Source organism: Pistacia vera, unplaced genomic scaffold (genome assembly GCF_008641045.1).
Source record: "Pistacia vera cultivar Batoury unplaced genomic scaffold, PisVer_v2 Contig734, whole genome shotgun sequence".
In the NCBI taxonomy this organism is placed as follows: domain Eukaryota; kingdom Viridiplantae; phylum Streptophyta; class Magnoliopsida; order Sapindales; family Anacardiaceae; genus Pistacia; species Pistacia vera.
Window position 1 is genome coordinate 98,174 of NW_022196595.1, and position 14,394 is coordinate 112,567.

Here is a 14,394-nt window from a genome sequence, read left to right on the forward strand (position 1 = left end):
ATTGGTTGATTCTAATTCCTAGAAACCTGGAACCGAAACCTAAAACATAGGTTCCGGTTTCGGTTTCGAGTACCCAGGTTAATTTTAATTACCCTTTTTTTTAAAGAATTACAATACACCCCAATAGTTTACAAAAATTATAATTTAGTCTCGCTTCTTACTTGGGTACTTGGACCTTGGTTCTGCTTCTAGTTCCCAGTTCTAGCACTATAGGAACTGAAATCGGACCTAGGAATTCCTGATTTCAATTTTCCATAATAGTAACCGGACCCTAATGGAGCTAGTTCCAGTTCCGATTCTACTCTTTACCCATGTTCACCTGTAGTGATGAATGTGTAGAGGTAGAGGTACCTAATAGGGATGTGTAAGACTGTGACCCAGGGTAAGGTTAAGTTTAGGGTTTCTTATTTTCATTTCTTGAAATTTTTATATAGAATCATTAATCATCATAATTAAAAAAAGTTTAGGGCATTTACTCTTTTACTCTCCATTATATTAAAGCTAACTAAACTACATTAATGGTAGGGGTTTAGAGTTCAAATCATACCACTTGGGACATACCAAAATTGGATAATTACTTTAAACAAAAAATATTATGTTTTAAGCTCAAGGAGTGAAAGCATAGGAAGTCCTGAAACATTAAGATCATAGCATTTGGTTTGGGGAATTTTTTATTACTGAAAAGATAGGATTACCACTTAGATAAATTATCTTGAAGATTAATGGGGAATGTTATATTAATATGTTTTGTTAGATTGGTGAGTATAAATAATTAATATGTTTGGTTGGGAGCAATAAAATATTATCGGAGGGGTTTTTACTAAATTGCCCTTCATTTTTAATAAAATTATTATATTATTATTTAGAGTATTACTTTTAATTCCCTACATTTGAGAATTTAGCTAAAACACCATAACAACAAAAGTTTAAAATTAACAAAATACCCTCAACCACCCAAGATGACTGCTAGCTGCTAGCCACTAGCTACTAGGGGTGTTCGGTTCCGGGTACCCTACACTTTTGGAAGGAACCGGAACCGGAACCGATGGTTCCTTGACTTTTGGAACCGGAACCAGAACTGACGGTTCCGGTTCCTTGAATTTTGGAATCGGAACCAGAATCAACGGTTTCGATTCCAGTTCTGGGTACCCTATAAAATTCATTATCCAGTTTTTAAAATGACAAAAAAACTCTTAAAAACTTACAAATACCCCCCACTTGGCACTTATTAACAAAATTAAAATTATAAATTTCATATTTCAAACTCCAAAATTAAAATAATCCATTGAAAATCACAAATTCAAAATTAAAATATTACAATAATCCGTTGAAAATCACAAATTCAAAATTATAAACTCCAAAACTAAAACGATGAAATTACATAACATATAAAATTAGTAACATAACAATTAACAACATCCAAATATGAAAAACTAACAAATCTCATGCTCCATGCTCTAAATTGCTCGCCTCATTTGCATTAATTTCTACAAAACAAGTACAAGAAAATTAATTAGTAAGTTCAAAATATTGAACAAAATAATTTGGGAATAAATTAACTAAATATGAATATAAAAGATTAATATTATTTTGTTACCTGAGTTATAACTTTCTGCATCCATCAAGTAATCCTCAAAAGTAGTTGGGGTATATGCATATCTCAACCAATCTTGTGCACAAACTAATGCTTCCACAATGGGTGTACTTAAAGAACTCCGAAAGTGATAGAGTACATGACTCGATGTATTGAAAGCTGACTCAGAAGCAACTGTAGATATCGGAATAGCAAACACATCTCTTGCCATATACGAGAGAACCTTATACGTTGCAGCATTTGCTTTCCACCAATCTAGTATGTTCAAGTTGGACTTCATAGGTAGACATTTCTCCTCGAGGTAAATGTCTAACTCTGATTTGGTCATATCATGAATCTCTACCTCCATCTCCTCCTCATATTCGTCTAAGGAGGGGTCGTACGCAATCTCATCACAACTCACACCAGTAACTAAAGACTGGCCAATTCTGGTAATTTGGGAAGAACAAGAAGTTTGGCTTTCTTGGAAACCTGATACAACCCCCACATAGAAATCATACAACCGTTGTAACAAATCTCTTAACTTTCTAGACATCAACCCAACCTTTTGCAAATCATTGCCATAAATCTTTTTGTACCCCCACTCCACATATTTTATTTTAAACCGAGGATCTAAAACCGCTGCAATCAATACCATCATGTTCGATCTATCAACACTTCCATAATACTTATCAAACTTCTCTTTCATTTTCTTTGACATGTTAAGTATTGGATTTGTGTCTTTCTCCCAGTCATTCAAGCACAATACCAACTGTCTCTTGAAAGTAAGTATTAGAAGTCACATAGTTCGACCCTGACATTTTTTTTGTAGCTTCATAATTTTTTTTTGAGGAATTTAGCAAATACATTTGCTTTTTCCCAATCTTCGTTAGAAGGTGTATCATGTGACAAATCCGTAATATAGTTGGGATCCTCATCTTCCAACCTCTGAAAAGCTTTCTTGAATTTTACTGCAACATCTAACATCAAATAGGTGGAATTCCATCTAGTAGCAACATCAAGACACACACCACCTTTATAAGCAATCATTTCTTCTTTCACACATCTCTGAAACGTTTCGGCTCTAGCAGGGGAACTCTTCACATACTTAATCGAATTACGAATTCGGCTAATACAATCTTTTGTCTCACTAAGACCATCCTTCACGATCAAATTCATAATATGAGCAGTACATCTCATATGGAAGAACTCACCATCCAGAAGTAGTGCTAATTTGCTCCTCAAGTAAGCGATTGCCACGTCCTTAGCACTAGCATTATCCACGGTTATAGTAGACACTTTATCTTTAATACCCCAATAAAAAATGCACTTCTCAACCACTTTGCCTATCTCCTTTCCCTTGTGACTACTAATAGGCACAAAACTGAGAATTCTTTTATGTAAAACCCAATTCTCATCAATGTAGTGACCAGTGAGACATAAGTAGTTAATATTCTAAATCGAAGTCCATATATCGGTAGTCAAAGCAATCCTAGACTTTAGAGAGTACAACTTACTTTTTAGTAAAACCTTCTCATAATCAAAACGTTTCACAACATCCCTAGTGAATGTAATGCGAGAAATATTTGACCACAAATGTTGCAATGAATTTAGAAATCTCCTAAACGGTGGCTGCTCCACCATTCAAAAAGGTTCTTCCATAATAATAATCATTTTAGCAATCTAGACACCTCTTGATTGAATGTCCATGTGTTAATCGTACTACTATCCTATCCTTCTTCGTTTATGGTCTTGAAAGATGATAAAAGTGTTTGGCTTCTATCTACATTGCTTGGACATTTCTTACAATTGGATAAATGCTTACGCATAGAAGAAGTTCCATTCATCGAATTATACACCAATATCTTTCCACAATACGAACACTTCGTTTGGTCTGCTATGCCGGTTCTCTCATTGAAAATTTTCTCAACGTGTTGCCACATGTCAGATTGCTTATGTTGAACATGCACATTTGAGATAGACTCTCTAATAGTATTAGGCATATCCTCCCTAATATCAACATTCTCTCTATTAATTGACATTGTTCCTACAAAAAATTTGCCAAGTTCAACTTCAAAAGAATTTAGAATACATATAATGTTTAATAAACATAGTGTTTATGTGATATTATGCCATCAATAAATAAAAATCTGATTTAGTGTTTAGCATCTCATTTTCTTCGACTTCATTGAATCTTTAAACCTATAGTCACTGATAAGAGTGTAATTTATATATCTTTATTCCTTCTATACTATGTTTTTGTTATGTTTTATGCCTAGTTGAGCTGATTAGAGTTTATTTTGTAAGTTTGGCATATTTGGATAGACTTTAGGAAATAATTGAGAAAAGATTAGGAAATTCCAGATTTTCCAGATTTTTCGTTATAATGACTAGTGCTTCGTTTTTCAGGTTTTTCATGGAGTCAGATTTCTCGATTGCAAAAGTGTCCTTCAGAAGAAGTAAAGTAGATGAATCAAGCTTTCCAGGAAGGTATTATGGGAGAAAATCCGAGTTCGTTTCCTAGTCGCAGAAGAATTCCTTAGTTGAGTATTGAATCTTCGAACGGGCTATCGAGCCCATAAAAGATCTTTTACATTGCGAGAATCCTGGTGCCAACTGGAGACGAATTCTGGAATCCATATCTGATAAGATTTTGTCAAATCTGGAAGTCTATTTTTTAGGAAACGTCTAGGAAAGATTTTCCGTGATTCCTGGGGTAGAATTAGGAGAAAAAAAATGTTATTTATAGAGGATTTGTTAGGTTAAACAGAGGAGGGCAGTAGAGTTTTTCTTTTAGTTTTTTTTTTTTTTTTGTGCTTTCTACATCAAGATGTGCAGCTAATTTCCTTCTTCAGTTCAAGGGGATTTTGAAGCCTAATTTCATGTCATTGGTGTAACTTAACTTCAGTAACGTTGTTCTCAATCTTGTTTTTATTAGAATTGTTTATGTTATTTTGAGTTAATTGTCTGTGCTTCTTGTTTGAGTGATTTAGTTTTGGCCTGCTAAATTGTTTAATCAGAATTTACCTGTTAGAATTAGGAATTGTGATACGTAATCGTCCTTTTTCTATTCAACGAGTGACGCATGATGATAGCTGATTATGGACAAGTTTTCGGTCTATTGTCTTGAATAACATAACTTAAGTTAAATAATCTGAGCTTGCGTGATTGTTGCTTAGATTGATCTATTCTCCTAATTCTTAAGGCTACCATTGAATTAAATTTAGAGAGCTTGTTCTAGGTTGATCAAGGGTTAGTATCTACTCGAAGAGCTTGTTTCAGTAGTGACAAACTAAGGGAGAATTCGGGTAACAGAGCTTGTTGTTTCCTAGGGTCAGTAGTTCCATAATGACAAGATAGAACAGTGTTACAGTTACTTTATGTCCAATGCATGTTTAGGTGGATATTGAACCGAGAACTGATTTTTTTTAATTGAATATTTTCTACCATTAGCGATTGATTTGTTTTACTTTAGATTGCATTGAGTACACCCCCCTTTCATTACTGTTGTCAGGTTTACCGTTTAGAGTTTAATTTGCGTTTCTGTTGTTTTTATTGTTTTAGAACATAGAAACTAATCGAACCATTCCCTATGGGATCAAACCTTGTTTACCCTATATACAATTCAGTAGTTAGGTTAGGAAGGTTTTTAATTTGAAGCATTCGGCACGCTACCAATCACCATCATTTATAAACTCAAGAATTGTAGACATGCATGCACCCCACCAATACCTTAAAATTTGAACCAACCCACCTTAGAAAAACAATCCAGAAAGCAAACCGGGACAGAATATAAGCAATCAAAACTCAAAAGGGGAATCCAAAAATAAAAAGAGCATATATACTAACAAAAAGAAGCATCGAATGAAATGTTTAGATTTGAAATGGAATAAAGAATGTAACTTTGCAGTAAAGAAATGGAGAAGATAAGAATAACAGGAAATAAAATGGACCCACAAACAAGAGCTAATTAAGTAATTATATAAAGCCAAGATTTTTTTCATGGGATTTTTTGTTTTTATATTTTGGTTTAGCTAAAATAAGAAACTGTTGAGGGAGTTACAATAAAAGAGATTAATTATGATAAAAAGATATGAAAGCTAAACAATGGGTCTTCCAGCAAGACTTTGTCACAAACTGATCTAATATTTCTCACTAGAACTCAACTGTGTCTAAACAAAAATCTGCCACCCATCTTACAAACTCTGCATGAAAGACAAGTATCTCTTTCTACTCTTCTCCTTCTTTCTTTATAAAAACCTACCACTTTTGCATTTCCAGTACACTAAACACAATCTCATCATCATCAAAATTAAACTGCTAAGCTATGAGTATACAATCTTGTTAATGGTAGCATGTTCAATGCCAGAATGTTAAAAAAAAAAAAAAAAGGAAAGCACCTTTCCTCCAAAATCCAAGCAGAGTATACAATCCTGTTAATGGCAAATTGCATAGCCATTAACAAACTCCATCCAAATATGTGCTATCAAACACACCCAAAAAATCCAAATAACTGAAATAAGCATTCAAAATCTCTATAAAAGTTAGTGCGTAAGTTATACACTGTAGTGCAACATGTGAAAGTTCATAAGACAAATTTCTCTGTTTCTAATCCAAATCCAAAATAAGTAGAATAAATTTTATATTAGTGTGGGAGACAACTCTACCGTTTTGTAAGAACTCGTCTCTTTAGTGTGTACAGCAGAAATAAAGTTGCTCTACAGCAGAAATGAACTCGTCTATTTAGTGTGTACAACAAAAATGAAGTTACTCTACAAAAAGAACAAACCTAGATCTGTAGTTACTCTACAGCAGAAATGAAGTTACTCTAGATCTGTAGATCAAGTTAAAATTCAAAAATAAAATTAAAAGAAAGAAATGGAAATTGCCTTAAGAAATTGGAGTGCTTTAGTGTCTTCTTCTAGATTCCAAGGATCACGATTTCACAAAACCAAGCATATTAAAGGAAAAAAAAAAGCTGAAGTTTTTGCCTTAATCTGAAGTGAGTAGACAGAGAGCAAGAGCATACGAAGATTGTGAGAAGGGAAGAAAGAAAATGAATTTTTTTGCAAAGAAAAAAAAGCTGAAGTTTTACCTTAATCTGAAATGAATGGACAGAGAGCAGCAAGAGCAGATGAAGATCGTGAGAAAGGAAGAAAGAAAATAATTTTTTTGCCCTAATCTAAAGTATTTATATTTGGCAGGTAAATTATATAACCCCCCTACTCTTTAATAACATTTCATTTTAGTACCGGTTCTCGGTTCCAGTTTCGGTTCTTGACTGTAGGAACCGGAACTGTATAGTTTCGGTTCTAGATTTTTGGAACCGGAACCTACCCGTTGACGATCGATTCTGGGTAGGAACCAAAACCAAACACCGGGTACCCAACGGTTCTGGTTCCGAACGGTTCTTTTGAACATCCCTACCAACTACCACCACCACCAACCAGCAGGATCTGATTGGTGGTGCATCGATCTGGCCATGGCCAGATCCATTCCAACCATTAACGGTCGTGGATTTGACCAGAAATGGCAAGATTTATTCAGGCTGCCATGGCTAGATCCATTCTAGCCAAAAACGGCAAAATCTATTCCACCCATCAACAACCATGGATCTAGCTAGATTTATTTTGACCATTAATGGCCAGATCTATAATCTTTTACAACCATGGATCTACCTGGAAATGGCTAGAAAAGATCTGGCCATTTCCGGCTAGATCTATAATCATCTAGCCATTTTCGGCCTTCGATTTGGTCGAAAATGGCCAGATCAATGCACAGCTAGCCAGATCCAATCGCTCGTGCACCATTCCGATGACAGTTGGTGGCAATCGATAGTCGGCAGTCGTCTTGGGTGGCTGGGGGTATTTTGGGTATTATTCATGTTGAAATTTTTAATTACTTACCAAGTGGATTAAACCTAAGCGGAATGGATTGCTAAGTTGATTTTAGTGTTCATTCATCACCATTACAATTAGTCAGTCATGAAACAAAATAAAGCACATCAGGTGATTCTAAATGGTTCGACAAAATGCCTACGCCCATGCACCAAGTCTAGATGAAGCTAATCTACTATGGTAAACATTTACAATTCAATTACAAAGCCAAAGTTAAGCCTCAATTGCAAGAACACACCCTATTTTGCAACTCTTTTAACTCCACCCTTTGGTCAAACGTCAAACTAATACAACAAGCTTCACGTTCACAAGACCACCAGGTCAGCCTTGAGAACCCCTTAAGGATCAATCATCGAAGACGTACTGTAGTTGAATTAGCTCGAAAAATCTTCAAGCAGCAACTACGAAACCAACGTAGAAGCAAGGACAAAAACAAAGTATTTGATGAAGGTATTTGTAAGCCTACCTAAACATATGAAACTTGATGTAAAATAAAATAAACCTTTTAGCATATGCATGTTACTTTCAAAGGAATTATTAGGCTTAAAACGAAACTGAATTGGAGAAGAGAATATACAGAAAATATCTGGCCAATGCAAGGGGATAGGTAGCCAACAAGATGCTTTATGATTTTACCTTTATGAAAAAGTTTATTCCAATTCTCTTGGGACCATCAAAAATTGTAAACAAACTTTCCAACACATTTCATGAATAAATGACAAGTGTCGTGGACCACAAACAATATCTCAAAAAAGAATAAAAAACGGGTCAATGGAATATTGAAATGTAATCCGTGTTATATAGAAATATCTGTCAGATGCGTGTGACCACTTAGACTCTGAAGTGCCCACACGATATAACAAAAAACCGACTTAATTGAAAGTGGTCACTTCGACAGAGAGTCGTCATACTGGAAATTTAAACAGAAATGATTGTGCTATATTCAAAGTGAAGTGTTCATACCATGACTAGTGTTACCACACTAGAATCATAAGTTGACAAATAACTTACACATGTAAATAGTGAGGGTAGTTCTCTAAAAAAAATTTAATATATGAGGTTACAAAAGTCATTTCGAGTATTTGAGCTAACTGTTATTTAGTAGCATATGAGGACATTTGTATCCAAAATGTTTATTAATTAAGGGTAAAATTGGTATGAATAATGTATTACCTTGGTAATAAAAAAATAACACCCTTTCAAATAATAATCGAATTATCCCTTATATTACAGACAATAATCATTATTGGTATTGGTCGATTACCATAATCTTTAAATACTTGATACCCAAAAGTGGTAATTGCTTGATTAAAAGATAGATTACTGATGTTATCTTTTATGATTTTGAACCAAACGCTAAGTAAGGAATAATTTCTTCTATGAATGGAAGTTTAGATTTCTTCATTAATACATTACAAGGGTCAAGTCTTTACGTAAGATAGAGGTTTCTTAACAAGGACAAAGTTAAGAGTCTCTGTAAAGGGTTGGCCGAACTATATCATAGTGACCCTTGACTTTATTGGGTTCATAAGTTTTGATAACGTAGTCAAGGCGTTAAGGGGTTGAAGTGTAAATTAAACTTGGAAAATAAGGGGGCCGCAACCAAGTCAAAGGGGTTTTTTTTTTTTTTTCTTTTCCTTCTTCCTCTTTTGAGGGGTTAGAAGTTTCATAAAACATCCTCTATGTAGAATATATCGTAACTGGTCCTATATGATTACGCCTACATAAAGACCTTGACCTTCTAGTATTTTAGAATTTAAAGAATCCATAGAAACAACTGAAAATAATATACATATTTATTTACATTAAGAAGATAAAAAATTATTAAATAGCCCCTAATTTTCTCTTAAATTAAAAAGTAGTCACTTGTTACAAGTCTTGCACTCTATAGCCCTCTTCTAATTTATGGGACAAAATTGCCATTATATGCTTAAGCTTAAACACGACACATTAACAATGCCTGACATTGCTTGATTATAGGGATTGGGGCACTGTCGCCTTTAACTTTTAGCCCTAATATTGACCGAATTTGCAAGGCAAAAAATGCTCGACACCATTCAATATCAACCGAATATTAGAAGTTGGGCACTGTTGTCCTCAACCTCTAATCCGAAATCACTCGACTTGCATGAATGATTGGACAAACAAGCGATAAAAATGTGAAAACCCAAACTTTAAACCCTTAAATTGGTACCAAATCCAAAAATGTAACACCCAACTATAATTAAAAACTATTCAAGCTAAATTACAATATTTGAAACATTTCTCATACCTAAAATTACAATATTTAAAACATAACACATACCTAAACTATCTCATATGTTAAAAAAACCTATATTTTATTGTTCATAATAAATGAAAGAATGAGATATATGTCTTTAATTTAATGGTGAATGGGTGATGATTGATTTTTTTATTGATGTGTGTGGAGAGGTGATGGTTAGAGACAAGAGTTGTTTGGATAGATGAATAAGAGGTGAAGAAGTTGGGTTATATATATATTGGTAAAATCGCCAATAAATAGGACGAGGGTTATAGAGTTTAAGACAGTTAAAATAGGCTATTTTTTAATTTACCTGTGGAAATATATAGGACAATTTTTAATAATTGCCCAAAAATTGATATATTTAATTTATTAATTAAATTTTCAGAATTTTCCTTGGACCTGAGGTGGTGATGGCCCCAGCAATAATTTTCCTTGGAGCTGAGGTCGCCGCAACCAAGTCAAAGTCGGTGACCAAGTCAGTTTTTTGGGTCCCCATGTAGAATATATGGTAACTAGTCTTAAATGGTTAGGCCTACACAAAGACCTTAAGCTTCGTTTCTCATTTAAAGGACTCATAGATTTGAAATACAAATTTCTGTATGCAAGTTAATTTAATATACTAAAGATGTATATATTTTAGTAAATTAAAAAGGCTTGATAATAATTCAATGTCCTAGGATTCATGACATAACACTAAATAAGATATTTGTGTATAAGAGCTTATTTATAAAGTTCGTATGCACATATTAATCTAAAGTTTTTCATAATTGTTGATGCTAAAATCCCACATCAGTTAGGAAACGAGAGTTTCAGCCGCTTATATAGCACAATGATACCCTTACCACCTAGAGATGTTTTTTCAGGATAAAACCATACGGACCTAAGGGCTCAAAGTAGACAACACCTCTAAGAATCTACCTATCATGTATATGGATCCGACATACATCAACAATAAGCAATAAACTTATAAAATATATATATTAAAAAAACAATTTCCAAATTAGTCATTTAGAAAAAATAAGTTAAACATCATTTTCTGTTTCTCTTAATTGGTTACCCCACCAAGTGGAATTTTGTACAACCCCTTTCCAGCAAGCAGCGAGGTTACCATCATCTTTCGGACTTTGATTGGATTTCATGTGCAAAGGGTTGAAGTTTTTATCACCTACCAACTAATATCCGCAACAAATTTAACAGAGCTTTTATGTGCATCTATAAATGTAACATTGAAGAGATTATCGATAACAAGTTGGGCTACATTAAGCAGCTTTAAAAATGGTGCCCAAGATTATCATGATATGTTTTTTCTATATTTTCCTTTCTATACAATTGCGCCCTTCAATAGCGCAAACCAGTTGGATCAGGGTTGGTCATTACCCCTATTCATCAGAATATGGAAGCCCCATTTCGGACATTAATTTCTTTCTTTTCACTCACCTTATATGTGCTTCTGCTGCCGTGAATTCTACCTCCTACCAACTCTCTTTATCATCCGATGATGAAGAACATTTCTCTACCTTCACGCATACCACAAAACAAAAGAACCCATCAGTCACTACACTGCTATCTGTTTTTGACTATGGTACAGCCTTTTCTCCAATGGTAAGCAATTCTTCAAACAGAAAAACCTTCATCGATTCCTCAATAAAAATTGCCAGACGTTATGGTTTTGAAGGCCTACACTTCAATTGGGAATTACCAAAAACAAGCCTGGATATGTTCAATATGGGTGTTCTCTTTAAAGAGTGGAAAGCTGCTATTGATTTAGAGGCAACAAACTCCAGCCAGCCGCAACTGATCTTGACCGCGAAGGTTTATCATACACCAAAGCTTTATGGAGCAAGTTACCCCATAGAGGCGATACAACAACATTTGAATTGGGTTCATCTTCAAGTGGATTACTTGTACAATAATGGTGACTGGGGCTCCCGTACGAGCACTTATGCATCTCTGTATGACCCAACTAATTTTGATAATGCGGATACCGGCATAATGGAATGGATTGATGGAGGATTATCAGCTAATAAATTGGTTTTCACTTTACCTTTTTATGGATTTCAATGGACGCTGGAGAACCCTATGGACAATGGTTTTGGTGCACCAGCACAAAGAGTTTTCCTTAATACAGAGAATGGAGCAGCAAAGTATAAGGAAATAAAGACCTACATTGAGCAAAATGGTGCTGAAGTTCCCGTTAGGTACAACTCAACTTATGTGGTGAATTACTGGACAGAGGGAACAACTTGGTACATCTTTAATGACGTTGAGGCCATTAGAAATAAGATTTCTTATGCCAAGGAAAACAAGCTACTTGGCTACCTTGCGTGGGAAATCTCCGATGATTATAATTGGGTGCTTTCCAAAACTGCAGGTAAGCTACGATTAAACTGAACAAAGTTCTCCATGAATTAGGAATTTTGCGTCACCTGTATTTAACATATTGATTATTTTTCCAGCCGAAGTGGACATGAATGATTCTTCAGCTCAGCAGGGTAATAAAAAGGGACAAAATAAGAAGAGGACTTTCGTAGTAATCCTTTTGTCTACACCAGCAGCTTTTGCTCTTCTATTAGGAATATTTGTGAAATTTTACTGCTGGAGGAGAAATCTCAAATTCATCGAAGGTAAATTTCTCAAATTCCCTAATTTTATTTACGGTGAAAGAATAAGTAAGCAGTTTCATTTTATATATATATATTTTTTTGACAGGGACGGTGAACTCTACTAAAGAATCCAATGATAAAGCAAATAAAGTAGCATCCGCAGGAGATTTTAATACCAACATTCTTAATCTGACAGAATACACACTGGGTGATATAGAGGCAGCAACCAATGGATTTTCAATTGAAAATAAGCTTGGACAGGGTGGATATGGCCCTGTTTACAAGGTTATACCTTTGATTACGTTATTTATCATTAACTTGTTTATCTTTAGTTTAATATATTTTGCCTGTCTATAGTATTATCAGAATTAGCTTTATCTACTCAAAGGTACCAACCAACTAGAGTGTGATTTGCTAGGGAATACTGCCAGACGGACAGGTAATAGCATTGAAGAAACTCTCAAAAACATCCACACAAGGATTTGAGGAATTCAAGAATGAGGTTACACTTACTGCAAAGCTCCAACATGTGAATCTTATTCAAGTCTTGGGTTTTTGTTTAGATAAAGAAGAACAGATACTCATCTACCCATACATGCAAAACAAGAGCTTAGACACTTATATTTTCGGTTAGAATTTTATGTTCAATTTTTTTACATCGACTTGCAATTTTTCTCTTTTTGTATTGATTAGCTTGTAGTGGTTACATTATTGATAATAAATAATTCGTGATTAAATTTGATGTAGACCCTATTAGACGGTTAATTTTGGATTGGAAAAAACGTGTGCATATCATTGAAGGAGTAACTCAAGGGCTTTTATATCTCCAAGAATATTCAAGGTTGACTATTATTCACCGAGATTTAAAAGTTAGCAATATCCTATTAGATGGAGAGATGAAACCCAAGATATCTGATTTTGGCATGGCTAGAATGTTTACAAAAGATGATTTTGATGAAGCAAACACAAGTCAAATTGTTGGAACACTGTAAGTGTATTTGCTCTTAATATTTTATTACTGTCAACTTTTTACTTCTTTTACAAATATATTAGTAAGTTAGTCATTACTTCTTGTAATAATTCATTTCAGTGGTTATGTCCCCCCTGAATACATTAACAAAGGCATATATTCAACTAAATCGGATGTTTATAGTTTTGGGATTCTACTTTTGCAAATCATTAGCGGCAAAAAGATTTCCCTTTTATATGGTCCGAATGAAAATCTAAGTCTTCCTAACTATGTAAGTTTTTTTTTTTTTTTTTTGTTTAATAATTCATTTTAAGGATATGTGCATTTGAATACGCTTGATAATTCCAAATATTTGAATATTTCAGGCATATGAGCTATGGTATGGTGGTAAAGGTATGGAGTTTATGGACGAATCATTAGATGATACACATTTGTCTTGTAAATTAATAAGGTGCTTACAAATAGCTCTCTTATGCATCCAAGAAAATCCAGATGATCGACCATCCATGTTAGAAGTTTTTGTGATGCTCAAAAGTGAAAACGCAAATATCATGATTCCGAAGAAGCCTGCTTTCTCGAAACAAAATGAACAATGTAAATCTACTATGTAGTTGGAAGGTTATTCAGGGAGCATTTCATCAATTAATGATGTAAGAGCTTTAGATGTGTGAGCTAAATTAATTATATAATGTAGCTTTTGTGTTCACCACCAAGGTCAGTACCTTTTGATGCTGTAGAAAAAAATTAAATTTTGTTTATTAAGTGTGTATACAATAAAAATATTTGTATCATTAAGAGTTTAGATTTTGTATTGAATTATAGATGATGATATTTATAGGCTTCGAATGGATGAATAGTTTGTTAATCTCATGTGTGAATATTTTTTTCAAACTCATCTACGCACAAAATGTCTTGATCTTGAATTTTTTTTTTTTTTTTTTTTACATGATATTGGGAGAAGAAGAGTTGAAGAGGAATTTCTCCAAACCATCCTGTATTAATTAATGCTATTATTTGTAGAAATGACATAACTAAACAGTTTGCATTTCACTCAAAGAATGAAAGTATGAAGTCCTGAAACAGTA

At 34.0% G+C, this 14,394-nt stretch overlaps 2 protein-coding genes across 2 annotated transcripts; one reads left to right on the forward strand and one right to left on the reverse strand.

The window, feature by feature from the left end:
* Positions 1-1,443: 1,443 nt before the first annotated feature.
* LOC116115228 (zinc finger BED domain-containing protein RICESLEEPER 2-like) lies at positions 1,444-3,615 on the reverse strand. The gene is made up of 4 exons (XM_031401389.1): positions 3,381-3,615; positions 2,441-2,877; positions 1,598-2,351; positions 1,444-1,487 (listed from the first exon to the last, which is right to left on the reverse strand). Exons 1-4 carry the CDS (start codon positions 3,613-3,615, stop codon positions 1,444-1,446), a joined length of 1,470 nt encoding a protein of 489 aa, XP_031257249.1.
* Positions 3,616-11,461: 7,846 nt separating this feature from the next.
* Positions 11,462-14,022, forward strand: LOC116115230 (cysteine-rich receptor-like protein kinase 25). Its single transcript, XM_031401390.1, has 7 exons — positions 11,462-12,107; positions 12,193-12,360; positions 12,446-12,624; positions 12,758-12,968; positions 13,087-13,327; positions 13,430-13,580; positions 13,675-14,022. Exons 1-7 carry the CDS (start codon positions 11,462-11,464, stop codon positions 13,918-13,920), a joined length of 1,842 nt encoding a protein of 613 aa, XP_031257250.1. The 3' UTR covers positions 13,921-14,022.
* The last annotated feature ends 372 nt before the right edge of the window (positions 14,023-14,394 follow it).

Bases quoted from the DNA above. Each gene is read 5' to 3' on its own strand.
- LOC116115228 (XM_031401389.1), bottom strand. From the start codon at position 3,615: ATGTCAATTAATAGAGAGAATGTTGATATTAGGGAGGATATGCCTAAT. The intron at 2,878-3,380 runs GTAAGAAATGTC...GGGGTATTAAAG, and splicing joins GCGTAAGCATTTATCCAATT to ATAAAGTGTCTACTATAACC. The intron at 2,352-2,440 runs GTATTTGCTAAA...CTTACTTTCAAG, and splicing joins AAGATTGGGAAAAAGCAAAT to AGACAGTTGGTATTGTGCTT.
- LOC116115230 (XM_031401390.1), top strand. From the start codon at position 11,462: ATGGGTGTTCTCTTTAAAGAGTGGAAAGCTGCTATTGATTTAGAGGCA. The intron at 12,108-12,192 runs GTAAGCTACGAT...TTATTTTTCCAG, and splicing joins GGTGCTTTCCAAAACTGCAG to CCGAAGTGGACATGAATGAT. The intron at 12,969-13,086 runs GTTAGAATTTTA...AATTTGATGTAG, and splicing joins CTTAGACACTTATATTTTCG to ACCCTATTAGACGGTTAATT.